This window comes from Benincasa hispida, chromosome 2, assembly GCF_027475165.1.
Source record: "Benincasa hispida cultivar pf3 chromosome 2, pf3_genome.v1.1, whole genome shotgun sequence".
NCBI lineage: Eukaryota > Viridiplantae > Streptophyta > Magnoliopsida > Cucurbitales > Cucurbitaceae > Benincasa > Benincasa hispida.
Window position 1 is genome coordinate 24,671,675 of NC_143479.1, and position 20,995 is coordinate 24,692,669.

At 29.6% G+C, this 20,995-nt stretch overlaps 1 protein-coding gene and 1 non-coding gene across 3 annotated transcripts; one reads left to right on the forward strand and one right to left on the reverse strand.

The window, feature by feature from the left end:
• The first annotated feature begins 16,420 nt into the window (after positions 1 to 16,420).
• LOC120070911 (Pentatricopeptide repeat (PPR) superfamily protein) lies at positions 16,421 to 18,904 on the forward strand. Of its 2 annotated transcripts, XM_039022809.2 has the most exons (2): positions 16,421 to 17,981; positions 18,060 to 18,904. In XM_039022809.2, the coding sequence occupies exons 1-2, from the start codon at positions 16,517 to 16,519 to the stop codon at positions 18,875 to 18,877; spliced, it is 2,283 nt and encodes a 760-aa protein (XP_038878737.2). In that variant the 5' UTR covers positions 16,421 to 16,516; the 3' UTR covers positions 18,878 to 18,904. The 2 variants fall into 2 exon arrangements, with proteins under 2 accessions (XP_038878737.2, XP_038878735.2); XM_039022807.2 differs by having other exon boundaries at positions 16,421 to 18,904.
• Positions 18,905 to 20,068: 1,164 nt separating this feature from the next.
• Positions 20,069 to 20,150, reverse strand: TRNAS-AGA (transfer RNA serine (anticodon AGA)). Its single transcript has one exon. It is a non-coding gene; the product is annotated as a tRNA-Ser (tRNA).
• Positions 20,151 to 20,995: the final 845 nt, after the last annotated feature.

Sequence of the window (20,995 nt, forward strand, 5' to 3'; positions counted from 1 at the left end):
TTTTCAAAGGTTTTTATTAACCTTCAATAAAAAATACATATTTCTCAAAGGTTTTTCCAATACCTTCAATAAATGTACATCTTTTTTGTTGAAATAGCTCAATTTTCTTGTAGTGTATAGAGCAACTCTGGACGAAGACTGATAGGGACAACGACCCTCAAATTATCTCCACAATTGTATGATATTATCCACAATATCCTTGATAGGGACAACGACCCTCAAACTATCTCCACAATGGTATGATAGTCATGGTGTGATCCGTGGTTGAACTCTATACGAATGGATGACTGGAGGCTTGGTGGTCTTTTGTTCGAGGGGAGGATTGTTGGGAATGCGACCAAAGTCCCACATTGGTTAGATAAGAGGAGGATCATGGGTATATAAGTGAGAATGATTATCTCCATTAGTATGACCCTTTTTGGGGTGAAACAAAAAACAAATTTGTCCCTATCAAGGATATTGAGATTTATCGATTTTTTTTTTCGCTTAATACGTAGTAAAATATCTCCTTATGAATGTAAAATTGGAATTTTGATATTGATATCAATATCAATATTTTAATCATTGTGGCCAACAAACTAAATAAACTCGCTTGGGTAGTCGATTAGACTAAAAATGGCCCCTTCTTTTAACCATGACCAAAAGGTGAACTATAGTATTGATGAAAGTTCTTTTTTTTTTGACAAAAAATGTGAATGAATAAGTTTTTGAATCAAACACGAGTTTGTATTTATTAGTGTTTGGTATCTTAACTTTTTTATGTCTTTATCTGATTCATAGTCACAAATATACAATCTTTTTAAGCTCTCAAACTCTAGATGTCAATAAACTATTTTTCTAAAAAGAGGGAAGAAACTAACTATTAACACAAAAGGTAGTAAAATTTTAATTGATTTGGTCTTTGGGGTTTGGTGTTGATTGTTTTGGAGAAAGAAAAATACTATAATGCAATGATGGCGAACAACAATTATTTTATGGTGGAAATGACTAATGTATCACAATCGTTACATTAAATATTATTCTCTCTTAAAAGGAATAACAAAGAAATTAGAAGAGATAAATGATACGACCAAATAAACAAGGAAATATTGCTCAAAATCTCACAAATCAACATGCTTGAAAAGTGTTAAAGTCACCTTTATTTGTGGAAAATGTCGAATGAAAAGATAAATATTAATTAAAAAGAAAATAATATTACAATAAAAAGAGTAGCTCAATCTATTTTATAAAGAGGGTGAGGTTCTTTAAATTTTTTTTTTCAATGTGGGATCCTAAAATGTTTCTTTGTTGGGTTCGTCATTCTTGAATTAGATCCTAATTTTATTTTTGGACGGAATGACCATTTAAGCTTCATGGACTCAATACCATATTAAATCAACAATTAACCTAAAAGTTTCTTAATTTTTTTTAACATTTCTATATAAATAAATCGAAATTCCCTTAACAACATACTGGGCAGATCAATTGTGTCGATGTCTTCTTTTTTAGTTAATATGAAATTTTGTTTGCAGATAATGTCTATTTAATTTCTAAGTCAGCATAGGTATTTTTAGTAGACATTTACTTCATGTTTAGCTTCCAAGTTAACACATGACAATAATTCACATGAGGAAAGTTCAAAGGCATGAGAGATTCTTTGTCAGTTACAAGACCATTTTGAGAGATTCTTTTCAATAAGAGACCATCGAGAGATTCTTTGTCAACAACATCAATGACTTTTTTCCGCCGTTGACTTCTAATGAAACATCTTTAATTGAGTTGAGGTTGACAATATTAGACCTAGCGACCGTTGATAATAGAGTCAATAGTCCTGTCAATATGTTAATTACTTCACTCCATTAAAGTAGATAAAGATCAACGCAACTCAAAATCCAATCAAAACCTAAAATCCAAATCACTCAAGATTAAGAACGTCTATTCCAAATCCCTCATTTGCCACTATATAAAAGCGAAATTCAAATCTCAGTAATTAAAAATAACAATTTATTAAATTTAAATTTAAATTTTAAATATTGAAAGTGTCCAATTTATAACTCGACAACTCAAACTAAACAAGAAAATGAATTCTCTTGAGATACCTAGGCTCTCTTTGTATCATTTTCTCACCTATAGCCTAGCTCTTCATAATATACACCCCACTATAGTATTTTTCTTCACACTTTTTCTTTCAATTGGTCCTAACACATAACACTTTTCCCTCACTAAAATATCTTCTCTAGCCATATTAACCCCCCAACTTCTCTCTAAGGTAGGTGCTATCTTTGATCAAATTCTAGATATTTTCACTTTATATTATATTCTTCTTATAGAATATATTTATAGAAAATATAAAATAACCCTTATTCTAGCTTTTTATCTCATATGCTACACATGGGCTGCAACTTTACCTATTTTCAAAATCCTATCTACCCAATAACCTACTACAAACATCACCCGACAGAAACAAAAAATAGCAATGAAACATCCCATTCCAATACACGTTTCCAACAAATTAACAAAACCTTTTATATAATTAAAATGCAGAGAGATAATAGATCTCTATCAAAAGATACCGATAGAAATTATTTATATGCGTCTTGAGCTATCATTTCTTATTGTGCAACTTATTTGATTGTTCAACGGTTTATCAAGTGACAAATTTTTTCTTTCTTCTTTTTTCAAATATTCCTCATTTACTTTTATATTATATTGTAATTGGAGTGGGTTGTAAAAATATGATTGTGACCTCGAATGTACTAAGTATATTGTTCTTCTTGGTGTGGAACACCCACACGCATTGCAGGGCTTCATGTGCTCTCTGCGCCCCTGTAATTTGGCTTCTCATCGTTTGAGTTGACTTGCTGAGAATAGTTGCACAAATATTGTGCTGAGCCGACCGTATTTCGATGCCTAAGTCAGTATAAAGAGTAAATAGTTCAATTAAGCAAACAGAGGAGAGGGTTAGAATTCTCCTTTAGAGTATAACTTCCCCTCGAATTATTTATAAGATCCTTCTTCTAATACCCACTTGTGGTTATGTGTAATGCTGACGATGTCAGTGTGGTTGCGATCCCTCAAGGTTGACGATGTTAGTATAATTGATAATTCCTTCGATTCGATTGGTTAGCTTAAAACTCGAGAGTTCGATTTTTCCCTTTTGAGAGATGTATAATTTTTCAAGTTCTTTTCAATTTTTTTTGGTTTGGACTCATTCGTAAATTTTGTTCCTTGCTTGGGATAACCCACACCAGCTTTAAATATATATTATTCAAATTTCTATGATCTCTTTGAACAGAGATATTAATTATGTGTCAAATTGAGACAAGTGGGATTGAAGAAATAAGTAAGAAGAGCAATGATAAATGTTCCACCCGTTGACAATATGAGAGGGTTGACATTGATCTCAATTATTTAAAAACAAAAATAAAATAAAATAATTGAAACGATATTTAGAAGAATAATAATTCAAGTGGGTTGCGAAAACCCACGTGATGTTGTGTTCTTTCTCACGTGCCTTAGTGGAATATCCAAAAACATGCATTGCACCTGAAATGTAGGCTTCATCAAGATACCCACAGACCAAACAATATGGAACTATCAAATGCCCACCGCCCAATAAATTAAATCAACACAAAAAAGTAAAAACCTCCACTGATCAGTACCATCAGAATTAACATATAATATTATTTTAATTCATATGATATGATATGAGTAATCCCATTGGGACCCTTTCCGCCATTGCGAATTTGCTTCTTTTTCGTAAGAGGTTGGAATGCCTTGAATCTATCATATATATCATATAACATTTTGTGTAGCGATCTGATTTTCTAAAATTTATACTAGGTCATTACTACATACATACATAAATCTCAAAATGACTCTCTCACAAATTTTAACTAAATCAACCAAATTTTATTAAATAAATAACTCTTGTAAAATCTAAATAACTGAAAATATTTTATCGGGGTTCTCCTAAAATATAAGTTCAAAATAAATTTCTTGAAATTTTATAAATAAAAATTTCAACAATGGAACTCTAAGTTCAAACATCAAGACTGGAATTTAAAACACTAAAACATGAAAACGGGAGCGAAAGCATCTCTCTGGTTCCAATGACACGATCACGGATTCCTTCTTCCATTCATCGATACGTCCTTGCACTTACCTGAAAAACATAACATAAAAAAGTATGAGTATAAAATACTCAGTAAGTAATCTCACTACTGAGGTCAAGCTAAACATCTATGTCTTTTAGATACCACTCTCTAGTGGGACATGCATAAAATTGTTACCTCGAATCATATGCATATATCGATATAAGCAGTCTTAGAATCCTCAAAATTAACCTTAAATTTATCATCTGGCACATAGATGGTTCCAATAGTAAGATTACTTACCTCGAATCGAAATTCCAAAATTAATCCAAGAAATCAACCTCCAACAAAAACTGGAATTAATGTCTCGAACGCTTTGTTTACTCCAAATTTATTCTAAACTTCGCTTAAACATTCAAATCTATACATAAACCATAATTTAGGATTTAAAAATCCAATTTCCAACATTTATAACTAATCCAAAAAATCCATAGTCTTAATATTCACCAATTATGCACTCCAAAGCTCTAGAACTTATTGAATAGTATTCTAACAACTTTAAAATTTGAATTGATGCTCCAAATCTTATAGGTTAATCAAGTGGGCCCAAAATTTAGTGTGTGCTAAAGAACCAATGAAGAAATACAAAGAAAAATCATCAACCCATAATGGCGAACAGTTAAAAAAAATATGAAAGTAACAGAAAAATCATCAACAACTCACCGAATAAAAATTATTTGGGATTCCATAACTTGAAGTAATAGATATATTATATTTCCTTTTTGAATAAAAAAAATTTCTCTAATTAAGAAATCCATATTTTAATTAGTTAGAAAATCTATCATCTAATTAATTTTCTAATTAATTAAAATTAAATCCAAATTTCTCTTATCAACTCAATTTAAATTAATTATCTTCTCTAATTTGAATCTAAACTCCAAAATTAAATATGATAAAATTTAGAACCACAATGTCCCCTTTTTCTTAAATTTCAAATTTCTTTTAATTTCCAAAATCCTAATTTTTTTTCATTTTCTTTATTTTCAAATCTTTATCCAAAATAATCCAAAAATTTTAAATCTCTATTAAATTAATCTCAACCCAATAAACTTCTCCAATTAATTTAATTTTGGCTCCAAACTAAATTTAAATGGGACATACAATCCAATAGTTGAGATAAATTACATCCTTCCAAATATTTAATCAATTTAAAAACACAATTTCCCAAAAATAAATTAATCCAGTTTTTCCTTAAATTGAATTAAAATTTCAATTCTTTATGAATATCTTTTAAATTAATTATCATGCCTCCCAAATTAAATTTTTAGCCCCAATTTATCAAAACAACACCCAAATATTTCAAGATAACTTAATGCAAATTACTTGAAAAAATCAGGATGTTACACTTTGAATGACCAATCACGAAGTCTTGTTATCCGACCAGGGAGTCGAAGTCCAAAGACAACATAGCCTGATGGGGGCTGAAAAGCAATAACGTCTCCAAAACCCTTTTTTTAACAAGGTACTAGAGAAGGGAAGTACAATCAGTAGATGCACCCAGATATTTCAACTAGGTTGATACATCTTTAGTCATCCTCATCAAGTCCAATACCCAAAAGCAGGCAATCTCATTTCACAAGAAATATATACAAAGAGAGTTTGAGAGGGTGTAAGGACAACCCAGAATGAAAAGAGGATAGACTAGAGAAAAGTCTTCCAATTAAGAAAAATACAAAAATATCATAATTACATAAAACTGTTGCTAAATATAAAATATCATCCCTTAGATGAATGCCTCCAAAATCTATTTTATATTCATATTTATGTTATTTCAGTTATTTACAAATTTAGTCTTATTGTTTAGAGAAGTTGGTGCCTCTGAATTTGTATTTGATATACTTTTGACTTAACAATAAAATGTTCTCTCTATTTATAAACATAATTAACACATCGTTAATAAACCACGTAAAGGTATTTATGTCTATTTTTTTATTCTTTCTGTTGTCTATTTATCTTTAATTGATTGATCGTGGATTTCATAACATTGAATTTAAATAACTTTAAGTATTAATTAAGAGTTTGTTGCTGAATCACTTTTTGTGCAATGTATATTATTATTCCTTTTTGACTCTTTATCAAATCTCCAATGATACCAATCTCCAACTACTCTTTGCGTGGAGGCCCTTTCCCGAGCTTTGTGGCCTACCCTTTACTTTATTTCTTTATTTTTTCTTCTTCTCATCTTCTTCTCTCCCACGTGTCTGGTCTTCAAATTCTCCAGCTGTAAAGCCTCTAATATAAAGTGATTTTGTTCTTCATACTTTTCTATAATACACATCTTAATAATTACATTTTATATATATAGTCAAATTTGTGTTTGTCGACTGTAATCGTGTGTCTAGAAACTTTGCTTTGCACTATACGTGTTTGGTTTGTGTTTTTTTTCACTCGAACAGGTATGTTTTAACCTGTTGAATTATGTTTAAATTTATGAATCTTAATATTTATGTATTAGTATTTGATTTAAACGTAATGTGGTAGCATGAACATAACTTAACTTATTTAATTAAAATTCAAGTAAGAAGTTAGAGGTTTGAATTTCCAAGTGTTTGTTAATGACTATAAATAATAATAATTTATACACCTAGATTTAGGGGTTATATCAAAATTAAACCCATAACTAATAATTCTTTCAATTTAAATTTAGAACTTTTGTAAGTATATTAATCTACCTCTATTATTTGGGAAAATCTTGTGTGAAACTCTTATATAATTGAATCAATTAAACTTGAAACTCTTATATAATTGAATCAATTAAACTTCTATAATTTATTAAATGGATCAATTTAGACTCTTAGTTAATTTTTCTTTTAAAGTTTCCATACATTTTCTATAATTTTTTATTTTATAAAGCCAACATTTAAAGGAGTCTATTTAAGAATTAATGTATGGATGATTATTTTCAAAGGTAATCGTAATGAATGGTCTAAATTGAAATTTAGGAGTTTAATCGACTTAAATTATGAATTTCACGTGATATTAGTCTAACGAAATAATTTTGAAGATGGTGTAAATTGATATACTTACAAAAGTCTAAGATTAAATTGGTACAATTATTAATCCAAAGTTTTAAATTGATACAATTCTTAGAGTTTTGAGATATAAGTTGATATGTGCCCTAAGTATAATATTGATTGAATATGAGACTTTTAATGCTTGGTTTCAGTAATCCAAATTTCTATAGTTCTGAGATTAATTAGTGCATAACTTCTTGGAAGTTAACTTGAGTTTGCATATATCGATAACATTCATGGTTAGAGAAACTTTAGTATGAAATTACAAGTAAATCCACGTTCCAAAATTAGACTTAGGCTTTCTTACTCCTTCCTTCCTTCCCTCCTTCCTTCCTTCCTTCCCTCCTTCCTATAGGTAAAAGAATTTGAAAGTGCATCGAGACATATGAACTAAGTTGATACGATCTTTAGCATCTTCGTCAATGTATAGAAGAGAGCTAGAAAGTACAATAAGGGACTGGCAAGAGAAAAGTCTTCCAATTCAACAATAAAGTAGATACGCCTTAATTACAAAAAAGAGAAGATTTAGCATACCAAAAAGCAGTCAAATAAATGATATCTTTTCATAGATGAGTCAAAGATTTAACCGAATTTTTTTAACGTACTATTGTTACGTTCCAACCAAATACACCATAAGCTGCCCACATGTTGCTCCATAAAACATTTTTTAATGTACACCATAAGCTTTCTTACCTCTTGGTTACACACAAATCTCACAAGATCAATAATGGAAAAAGCTTCACACTCTCATAGATTGATAACTTGTGTTTTTTGGCACAAACACAAAACAATGACTTAAATATTTTTCAAAACGGTCAACACTAAAATTAAACAAAATCATCATATATATTTAGGTAGGGTTGAGAATATATTCAAGGAAAGAATGAATCAACTTTGCAAAGAAATATACAGCACACTACGAAATTCAAAAAATTCTACTGACAAATAAGGAAAAAAATATTCTACAGATTTTTTTGTTTGTGTCGTGACAATGTCACGACATGTTGTATGACATGTCGTAGAGGACAAGAAAACACATCGACAGATATGCATTACACATATCAACATCTATGGAACCAATCTCAAGGAAGAACTAGCACGACATAGAACATATTACAAAAACATGTTGTTCAAGTTTTGCCTGTAATAAATAAGCCGATCATACTCTCCAATAAAAAACGCCCTAACAGTATCCATTTCTAAAAAAAATACTAACTACATTATGTCAATCACATTGAAAAACTTTTTAATTAATCATTCATTTTACTCTATGTCATGTTTACTTATTTGTAATTAAAATTGTTACAATCGTAATGAGTTTACATTGTAATAAGCTTAAATCGCAAAGAAAATCTAAAAAATTCACTGTTGCTGTTTAATAGCAAAAATGATGAAAAATTAGTAAAAAAGAGGGTGTGAGTCTTATATAATAATTATGTGAATACCTAACCATGATAAATAACAACAAACATAATCGAATAAAGACCATTTTTCAAATTATCATTGATGAATTATATTTGAAGGAGATAAACATGGTCATACTTCTCAATTTGAATCAAGATTATATATATATATATATATATACACACATATATACCTTAACCCTAGCTGGTCCCCTTTTTTTCTAGACTAATACTACATCATAAAAATGGACCAGGTTAACTAAGAAATGCAAGCTTACAACCTTTCTTAAAAAATTAAAATAACAGGAAAACTACATTTTTGGTCCTACGATTAATTTTATTTAGTTCTTAAATTTGAAGGTTTACACTTTTAACTTCAAATTTTCACTAAATATACCTGCTTCAATCTTTGGCATTAAAATCTACTGATTAATTTAAAATAATCTTGAAGTAAAAATTTAAAATTAATTTTAATGGTGACGAAAAAATAATAAAACTTAATTAATTGAAATTCTTATAAATCTTTTTAAATAATTAATAGAAATTAATATTAAAGGTTGAAAATAAGTAATTGGTGAAAATAGAATTAAAAGTGTGAATCTTGAAACATGTAGACCAAATTAAATAAAACTTAAATCTCAAGGTAAAATTGTAACATTTTGAAATTTAGAGAATACATCGAAATGAAAATCAAAACTTAAGAATTAAAAATGTAAAAATTTTGAAATCCAAAATATAAACCGGACGGAGAAAATATTTTTGTATAAGATATATTAATCAGCGAGCTATATGCTTATGGTTTGGCTAGTTATTTTGTAATGTATTGATCCGTTTTTTATAGTGAGGATATTTTATAATGCTACAACCAACCCATAAAACTATACATATAAAAATGAGTGTTAGGAACATTATTAAATCACAAATTTTTGTATACTTTCATATCACATAAGTTATGTTCCAAAGATATTTTAATTCAGGGTTTAAGATTATTGTCATATATGTAAATATAAAACAACATTTTGATCTTATCTAAAACTATATCTTTGGAATATTTCCATTAATCTCCAAATGCCTCCAAATGTGCAGGTGTAGCAAATTTAAATCATACAATAAAGTAGGCTCAAAAGCAAATCATCTTATAGCAAGAGATCATGATGTGTTTGCTCTTGGTTTGAAAAAACATAATGGGAAAAAAGAAGTCATGAGAGATAATAATGGAGGAATATGCTTTGAATATGAAGATCCATATTTTATATATATATATGATCCATATCAAATATATTCCACTATCATTCTCTTTTCCTAGCTCCCAGCTATAATATATAGTTGGAAACTATAGTAAGATTCATTTTATTATAAATAATTTAAAATTCTAGTTGGTCACTTTGGGTTTGGCCTTTAGTCCCATGCATGTCAATCAAGTAATTTTATTTTATTATATTAAACTAAGATATGCTTTCCATCACTAATTTGTTCTCAATTTGCTCTTCTTTTCTTTTCTTTTCTTTTTTTTTTAATAATTTTGCCTCCAAAACAGTTAATCTTATCTTTAGTTTGATAAATTATATAATTTGACACTATGCTTGATCACGTGTTTACAATAAATAAATAATATAATGAGAATAATTTTGATAGTTTGGAAATGTAGACACTAATTTTTATTTTTTATTTTTTCTGAAGTAATTTGCAAAATGTATTGAATTATATTCCATGCATGTATGTTTATTCTACTATGTTATGGAATTGATAATGTTGATATCAAAATCTGGATAGGGAAAAGAATTTGACATGTTCATATATGACGATAACGATAAATTTATTTAGAAGAAAGAATAACGTGACCTACAAAATAAAGGGAAAATTCTGTACACACCGATGTGTGGTGTTTACTACACACTTCAACGTTTAAGCTAGAAAGCAAGAGAATAATATGAATGTTTTAAAATTTGAGAGTGAGAATTGACTTTTACTTTCTTTAAATTTATAATGGCGTATTTATAGGAATTGATGATCCAAGTTATCTTTCATAGAGTTTTGGAGCTACATTCAAATAACCATTTATCTATTTAGGTCAGGCATGTGAGAGGTAAGTCACATTAGTCATTTTGCTAAGCTCGACCTCAATTGACATTTTGTTAGACTTGATTTGGGCCTTAATCGAGGCCAAGCACATGGCTTAGGTCAAGGCCCAAACCAACCCTCTTCTCTAGACTTATTTTGATCCGAGGATACTACATGTCACTTTTGTTCTTGTTTTACGTCTATTATATCGTGCTATTCAAAATTATTCATAACAAATGATGTTATTAGATGTCTAACCAAGTTTTTTTTTATTTAAATATGTTAAGTATAGTAGTCATCCTAAATTTAGTATTACTCTCGCCTAGATATGCTTAATTGCGAAATTGTCTAATAAAATATAATGCATGCATTATTAGTATTGAAATGATCGCACCACCTGAAAAACAATTATTAAGTTTGAAGCAAAGAAAAATTCTGCTGGCATAGTTCATTCAAGTTGTTGGAACAGTTGACGGATCAGATTCTTTTCTCTTGTCTTTTTTTTTTTTTCAACAAGCAGATAAAGCAACGTAGGGACAATATATTAATCTTCAACTCTCTTATCTAAATAGTATATATCATACAGGTATTATTCAAGGTGGCTAATTAAAGACTTCAAATTAGAGGCTAAGTATGGTGTCAAATACAGCAATTTTGGTGTCTTATCATTAGAAATTTGTCTTGTTACAAAGTCAATTACGTATACGGTGGCTGCCTCTTGCATTATAAATTTCTTAAGATATAGGCTATAACAAATTTAAAAGATAAATCACTTCAGAAAATTAGAAAATAGGAGAAGAAAAAAGAATAATGATTATAAAGTTCACTCACATTCACTAATATTATGTTTTCTCTTCTTTGTTTTTATTTTAATTTTTGTGAGTTTGGGTGTGTTTTCTTAAAAGATGCTATAGATGTACATATTTTTAAGTGTTACGGGATGGAAATGTTAAGATAGTCCATTAGGTTAAATATTTGGGATGGTGAAATTTTTGTTTGTAAGAATTTATTTTGATGTGTCAACAAGCTATTGTTTTATTATAGTACTATCTTTTTTTTTTAGGAGCGTTTGAAATGATTGGCAACGGGACGGGATGCACTCTTCGCTTCATTCTCCGTTTTGGAGAGTCGAGATTGGAGAATCTCCACTTGGAAGTTGGGTCCCCGCGAGGAAAATTTTTCTATTTATATTTTTATATTTAATTATTTTTATTTAAAATCAATTAAGGTTTTGTATTTATATTCAAATTTTAAATAATTTATATAATGAAAAATTATCTTAAATGACAAAATTGCTAAAAATATTTACACACAGTAACAAAATATCAATCAATCTGTGATAAACCGTGATAGATAGCGATAAGCTACTATTTGTGTCTATCTGTGTCATGATAGACACAGATAGTAATCTAACGCTATCTATCGTAATTTATCACAGATAGATTATGATATTTTGCTATCATTTATAAATATTTTGGTTCGTTTTTCTATATTTGAAAAGAGCCCCTATATAATAAATTAGTATTATTATTATTTTATCTATTTAAATTAATTATTAAAAATATTATAGATTTTTTATTGTGAATTTATAAAATGTTGAAGATAATTATATTATGAAACAGTAGTTTAGCTACTATTTAATTCTTTTAATTTTTTAGTTTCATAAGGGTTAGGTCTTGAACGAGATAGAGAGGGTCCCGATCAAAAACCCATTTTGTGTCCTCGTTTGACCCTCATCCTTGATCAAACTGAGGATTCTCCGCTCTAATCGGGATGGAGACCCATGGAGACCTGACCTCACGAGAATTTTTGCCAACTCTTATGTTTTCATCCCAAGACTTTTAGTTCTCTATCAACTACCATAGATAAAAATTGAGGATTTTTCTCGTATATTTCACACCTCTTATTTTTTTTTTTTTCCTTTTCCTCTTTGTTACAATGCATGTCGAAATATGGTATCGGAGTCTAATGATAACCCAATCCTTCAGCTAGTGGAGAAGTATACATGACCATGGATTGATATGTTAATGTTTGTTGTCATCTTTCCTTTTAGTTAAATTATATGGAGGGTGAAATTTTTTAACCTTTGATTTTTTTAGTCAGGTAGATGTTTTATATTAGTTGAGATTCACACCGAATGTTGTACAAACTAGACCTCTACCCTGCCAAGCTCATTCTGTTCTAAACAAATTCTTTTATAAAGAGTGAATTGATGTCCATCGAGGTCTTAATTTTACGAAAAAATTGATAGAAATATCGATAAAATTTATATCTCTTTGGATATTTCTAGAAAATTATAAAACTAAAAAATTCAAAAAATAAATTTAAATTAATAAATAAAGATTTTATGATTTTTAAACAAGTTAACATGTCTATTATTTATATTATATTTACATTAATGATAATTTATTGTTTTATTATTATGTTTCGTAGATTTTTCTACAATATAATGAAAATATTGATTCATCTTTCATGTCGATATCAAATCTATGAAAATGTGAAAATATAGATGGAAATATCGTCATGTTAATGAAAATTTAATCATATTAAAAAAGTATATATATTTAAAATGTACTTTAAAAAAATGGACGGACTTAATTTTTACTTTTTATTTTTTGTTTTTAAAATTTTAAAGTTTGTAAACACATTGTTAGAGATGTCCACAGGGCGGCGCGAGGTCGGAGATGTCATTCCCATCTCCATCTCCACTCTTTATTTCATTCCCCATCCTTGTGAAATTCACCACACGGATTGGGGTGGGGATTCCGCATGAAAAAATTTTACCCGTTACCTTTTTTTTCCGTAAAAAGTCAATTAATTTAAATCACTAATGTGAACAAATTTTAATTAAAGAATTAACTTTATCACTATATTGTTTATTATGGTTAGTTTTATCTAACAATTTCAATTTAAAGATAAATTACTCAAATTTTGGCCTAAAAAAGCTAATTAATTTGTTTAGTAGAAAGAAATAAATATAAATCAAATTATTCACATATATAATCTAAATTTAAATATTCAATTTAAACATATTCATTATCTTTCCCAATAAATAATCAAATTTGAAATTTAAATGTAATATATTTGTATAATAAGAATAACAACATAACATTAGATAAATTTAAATGTAATATATTTGTATAATAAGAATAACAACATAACATTAGATAAATATACAAAATAAATATGTAGAAACTAATCGGGGCGGGGGCGGGGACAGGGATCGGGAATGCATTCCCCGTCCCCGTCCTCGTTTAGTTTACAGGGAATATTTTTTCCGCCTAATCGGAAAATCTCGTCCTGTTTGGGACGGGACTCGCGAGTCCCCCATTGAAAAATTAGACATCTCTACACATTACCTTCCGTTGTGTCTTTCTTCGAAAAATTATATTTATCTTCTCCTTTCCATACATATTTTCAAAAAAAAAAAAAATATTATCCCATAAACTTTTTTAAAATTTTCAATTACTGAACTACTTCACCAAGAGGCATAGTTTTGCTTGGATTGTAAAAATGAAGTAAAACAAAATAAAAACATAAGATAAGTTATCTACTTTTATATTATTGGAAGCTCAATATATATCTTCTTTTTTTTTAGTTTTTTAATCTATTATAAAAAATTGTATAGGTGACTCATGAAACATATATAATTATCGGTTGTTTCATGACTTAGTCAATAATAAATATTTATTACCTATGATGGTAATACTTTCTATGACAAATTAGCATTGTCAATAAAAGACTCAAAAGTTGACTTTTTCTGTCAATTAAACATTACTTTGACATTGAAAATCCATCACAAAAACATTAATAATAACATATTTACAGCGTCAATAATGTCTTAGTTGTGACACTTTTTAAACTTTATTGAATTACGTACATTAATACTTATTTATAATCATTGAAGTTCAATCGATGACAGTATTTTGATGTCAGATTAATACATCTCATGAATTTTGTGAAATAAAACAAAAAGATTATGATAGATAACTATTTGTTTTATACCTATATAACACATGTTTCGTCTAATTTTGACGCAAAATATTTGGATCTCGCATTCTTGGGTCACGAGAAGTTGTTGCCAGTCGTGTGATGGACTTTGTTGTGGAAGAAGAAATTGGCGGAGAGCAGGAAAATGAAGGGAGAAAGAACCAAATGTAAAGATGAGGAGTTTTCAAGTGTGGATGGAAGAAAAATGAAGAGATGGGCTAGGGCTTCATCCTTTTCTTTTCCCTTTATCTCTTAACTAAAATTTAATATTATACTTTGGGTTAAAATGTATCCCTTACAAAAATTAAAATTTAAATATTAAATAACTATTAATTCAAGTCATAAATTGGTGACACAAAAAAATGTCAAAACAATCTAAAAATTCAAAGTTTTCCATTTTTTTCAGGTCAAAATCGCACTTTTTTTTTATTTTTCTATGTTTAGTGAATGTTATTTCCAATCATAAATTAGTAACACGAGAAAATCGTCATAGATTTTGAAAAATCCAAAAAATTCCATTCTTCCCACTGGTTTTATTGACTATTCTTCTCTCTCTTTTTTATTTTTGCCGCATGGTTTATGTGTCAAGAAAAGTCTATTTTATTGTAGTGTATATATATAAAGTAAATTGGTGGTCTATTTTTCCTTTTCTTTTTTCTTTTTCTATAAGGCTTCAACTTTACTTTTTTTTTCCCTTAGTTTAAAAAAAAAAATCCTTTTTCAACTTTTTCTTCAATTTTTCTTGGCTTCAATTTCTCTCTAGTTTTTGAGGTAAGAATTGAATGTATTTTTCCTTTTTCTTTTTAAGTTTTTTATTCTATTTATATACATTTAGTTTTGATGTTTCAACTATATTTAGTTTATACTTTTTTTTTTTTTTGGCAAAAGATAGTTTATACATTTAGACACCTATTATTTAGGCTTACATTTGGTTTTTTATTTTTATTTTTGAAAAACTAATTCTATTTCATCTACGTTTCTTACCATAATTTACATCTTTCTTAAGTACAATAATTAAATTGTTAGTTAAATTCCAAAAACAAAAACAACTTTTTGAAAACTAATATTTTTAATTCTCAAAATTTGACTTGGTTTTTTAAACTAGGGATAAAATGTAGATAACGAGAAAATAAATTTAGAGGTAGAAATAGTATCCATAGACTTAATTTAAAAAAAAAAAACAAAAAATAAAATGACTATTAACAGTACCTTAGTTTTTTGTTTTTGATTTTTAGTTTTTGCAAATTTGTGTTTGGTTTTTAATTTTTAAAAAACAAAAATCATACGTGTTTGGTTAATTATTTTCTATTTTCTAATTTTTAGGAAAATAAAAAATAAATAATATGTTCCGTAATATTTTTTGTTCTTTGCTTTCTAAAAATAAAAGACAAAAATATGTTTGATAATTGTGTTTTTCTTTTTTTAAAAAAAAAAATCAAAATAAGTTTAGATGACTTTCTTAGTTTTTTTTAATAAAAATGAAATCAATTCTTTACAATATTTTCCCAGTATACATAATTATAAAATTCCACGTTTATTTTTAATTTTTTAAAATTTCATAATGATTAAAAAAATTCTTAAAAATTTAGTTGAAAAACTCAAGAACCAACAGGTCATATTATTCTGAACCCTTTAATTTTCCCAAAAAAGTAAAAATCAACATTACAATATGATATTGTGGATTGGGCTATAATAGGCCTAGTGTGAGGGGAAGCTGCATGGGCTCTTTGAGGCCCAATTTAGGTCCGGCCCATAAACGTAATAATACGTTAATTAACAAAATACAAATAAAGAGGCAGCTCAGAGTTTTAGTCGACAGACTTTTTAATTTGGAGCCAAAAAGAAGAAAAAAGGCTGCGATTTGGCTGATTGGCCGTCGCCATTTTGATTTCAACGATCAACTACCTTCATTCTCATGCTTACCCGCCATCTGAATTTCAAATCCTTTCATGTCAAATTCAATCAACGATTCCCAAGCTTCAAATTTTTCCGCTCTTTTCAACATGACTACAACCTGTTTGATCAAAGTCCTCCTCCAAATGCAGCCTCTACCAACCGCGTTTTGCTCAATTACTTGCACAGAGACGGAGCATTTCAATCCCTTCGTTTTTTCAAGAAGCAAATTCGGTGGGGTCTTGATGGGAGTACCGATGAGTTCACTTTGGCCCTTGCTCTCAAGGCCTGTTGTGGGCTTCCTAAACTAGGTAGACAAGTTCATGGATTTGTTATTTCTTCTGGGTTTGTTTCCCACATTACAGTCTCTAACTCTTTAATGAATATGTACTGTAAATCTGGACAGCTTGAGAGGGCTTTTAGTGTCTTCGAGAATTTACATGACCCAGATATTGTTTCGTGGAATACTATTCTTTCCGGGTTCCAGAAGAGTGAGAACGCTTTGAGTTTTGCTGTTAGAATGAATTTAAATGGTGTTAAGTTTGATCCTGTGACTTATACTACCGCACTTGCCTTCTGCTTAGATGGAAAGGATTTTCTTTTTGGTTGGCAACTGCATACTCTTGCTCTGAAATGTGGATTGAAAGGTGATGTGTTTGTTGGAAATGCTTTGATCACGATGTACTCGAGATGGGAACATCTTGTGGATGCTAGACAAGTGTTCGATGAAATGCAGAGCCGGGATCGGGTGTCCTGGAGTGCGATGGTTACTGGTTATGCACAAGAGGGAGATCATGGGTTAGAAGCAATTTTGCTGTTCATTCAAACGGTGAGAGAAGGAGTGAAGTTTGACAATGTAGCAATTACTGGAGCACTTTCTGTCTGTGGTCATGAAAGAAACTTGGAGCTTGGAAAACAGATCCATTGTTTGACTGTGAAAACAGGATATGAAACTCATACTTCTGTCGGTAATGTTCTGATCTCAACGTACTCCAAGTGTGAGATCATTGAAGATGCAAAGGCAGTCTTTGAGTTAATCAATGACCGAAATGTGATCTCGTGGACGACTATGATCTCGTTGTATGAAGAAGGTGCAGTTTCTTTGTTCAATAAGATGAGATTAGATGGAGTGTATCCAAATGACGTTACGTTTATTGGATTACTTCATGCCATTACAATAAGGAATATGGTGGAACAGGGACTAATGGTCCATGGATTATGTATCAAAGCTGACTTTGTATCAGAGTTAGGTATCGGCAATAGTCTAATAACCATGTATGCTAAATTCGAGTCGATGCAAGATGCCTCAAGAGTGTTTATGGAACTTCCATATAGAGAGATAATATCATGGAATGCTTTAATTTCTGGGTATGCTCAAAATACGTTATGTCAAGAAGCTTTAGAGACATTTCTTTGTGCAATAATGGAATCTAAACCAAACGAATACACCTTTGGAAGTGTTCTGAATGCAATCAGTGCTGGTGAAGGTATATCTATAAAGCATGGCCAACGATGTCATTCTCATTTGATCAAAGTTGGATTAAACTTCGACCCTATAATTTCAGGTGCCCTCCTAGACATGTATGCAAAGCGTGGGAGCATTCAAGAGTCCCAAAGAGTTTTCAATGAAACATCCAAAAGAAGTCAATTCGCTTGGACGGCGCTGATCTCTGGCTATGCACAACACGGAGACTACGATTCAGTGATGAAGCTATTTGAAGAGATGGAGAAGGAAAAGATAAAGCCTGATGCAGTTATCTTCTTATCTGTCCTAGTGGCATGTAGCAGGAACAGGATGGTCGACATGGGTCGTAGATTTTTTGATATGATGATCAAAGATCATATGATTGAGCCAGCAGGAGAGCACTACTCTTGTATGGTTGATTTGTTGGGCCGTGCAGGGCGATTGGAAGAGGCGGAGGAAATGCTAGCGCGCATACCGGGAGAGCCGGGGATATCTGCATTACAAAGCTTGCTTGGAGCATGTCGGATACACGGGAATGTGGAGATGGCAGAGAGAATGGCCAATGCTTTGATGAAGAAGAAGCCATTGGAATCAGGATCATATGTGTTGATGTCAAATCTGTATGCTCAGAAGGGAGATTGGGAAAAAGTTGCTGAAATGAGGAAGGGAATGAGAGAAAGAGGAGTGAAGAAAGAGATTGGATTCAGTTGGGTAGATGTTGGTAACTTTGGTGCTTCTAATTTATACTTACATGGCTTTTCATCAGGGGATGTTTCTCATCCACAATCAGAGGAGATATGTAGAATGGCAGTATATATGGGAGCAGAAATGAAGTTTCAAAAAGATAGAGAGAGAGAGAGGCAGACCCATGTGATTGATCAATTAATTGTATCAGATTTAGTTTTACTTGATGGATGATAAAATAAAGGAATTTTATTTATGTCATATTTTTTTCAATGGTGTTTCTGTTTTATACTCTTTAAACCATTCAACAATCAGAGTCGGGAAATCACTGCACAGAAAAATGAAAACTGAGGAAATCATTTTATCAGGGAGTTATTTTCTTTTTTTATTTTTGGTTTTTGAAAATTAAACCTATTTTCTCTCTTGGTTAGTTTTTGTTTGTTTCTTAAGTTAAAGAGTTAGAATCTTAGCTAATTTCAAAAATAAAAACAAATTTTAAAACTACTCTTTTTAGTTTTTAAAAATTGGTTTGATTTTTAAAATTATTGGTAAAAAATAATTAGTAAAACTAGAAATTTAGAAGTAGGAGTATTTAATATTTAATTTTTAAAAACTAAAAATTAAAAACCAAACAAGGCCTTGAAGTTCCCTTTTTAGTTTTTTAAAATTAAGCTTAGAAACACTTACTTCTACCTCTAAATTTCTTGTTTTGTTATTTACTTTTTACCAATGTTTTCAAAAGTTGAACAAGTTTTGAAAACTAAAAAATTATTTTTATTTCTAAAATTTAACTAAGAATTCAGAAGTAAACCATCGAAAGAAAATGTGTGAAAATATATTTTTAGAAACCGAGAACCAAACATCAAATAGTTTACTAAACTAGGGCTTGGGTTTTTAGTTGATTAAGAGATAATCTAGTTCAAAAACACATTGAATTTTTTCCCAAACAGACATGAAAGAAGGCTGAAAAATAGAGAAGAAAAGAGTTAAGACTCCGTTTGGGATTGTTGTAACTTTTAAAATAATTATTGGTAGTTATGTATTTAATAATTATTGGAAGTTATGTGTTTAGAAGAATCAACTCCGAAATGAAATAAAGTAGTGTTTGATAAATTTTAATTTAAATTAAAAAAAATAACTATGCTGTTTGATAAATTAATACTAAATTTATGTAATTTAGTTATGAATCAAACTAGAATTATTATTTCAATTATTTTTATCTAAATAATTAACTTATAATTTATTTTAAAATGTCTATGATTTAAATTCCAACTAATTTTATTTAATCTAAATAATCGGAGCCTTGGATAGAAATGGAAAAGGAAGTTGTTGGATGAAGAGGAAAAAGTTTAAAAAAGAAAAGAAAAGAAAAGAAAAGAAAAGAAAAAACGTGAGCGGCAAAAGAAAAGAAAAGAAAAGAAAAAACGTGAGCGGCAGGATTCGAACCTGCGCGGGCAGAGCCCACATGATTTCTAGTCATGCCCGATAACCACTCCGGCACGCCCACTTTATGTATCAAAACATGCAAATATTTAAATAATATAAAAAGAATCTCCAATACAGTTTTTTCAAATTAAATAAAAGCTATTGAGTTCTACAACTTCCGGTCGATATATCGACTGACACTTCACATGATTGAAGAGGGATTAGTTTCATCCCAATGCTATCTTCTCACGTGGTTATTGAATCAGACAGGAGGAATTTGTACAGTTGACCTTTTATAGAGTATATTTATGATTGATAACCTGTTCTTACAAATTTGATAATATATAATTTTTTTCTTATGTCATAACTCACTATCGCATTAGGGATGGTCATATGGATTGTAGCCCTAACACGATGACTAGATAGGAGTGGTCATTGTGATAGGACTACATGGTCACCTCTAACACGATACGTTATAAAATGTCCGTTGTGTTTTTTTATTTTTCTCACAATTTATTAGATTTTTCTGAAAAAAATATAAAGATTGTGATAGGGATGACCTATCCTAACACGATATGTTGAAAAAAATATGATAGTACATTATGATATAAGCAAAAAGTTATATATCATAAGTTTGTAAGTGCGGATCATCAATCATAAACACCATCCTGAGAGGGTCATCCATACAAAAACCTCATAGATCTAGTCACGGTACCATCCAAATTCTCCAAGGAAAAAGATGATTCTTAATCAAAGCTTTGTTTGGAGTTACTATAGCTTTCAAAATAATTGCTAATTCAATGAGAATCTACTTTCAAATTGTAAACCCTCAAACTCTTCCATTCAAGAAATGTTGAAACTTAAGAGAAAAAAAAATTCCTAAGTGTCGAGAAAGTACTGCGTACAATAATGAAGGAAAAGTTGGGA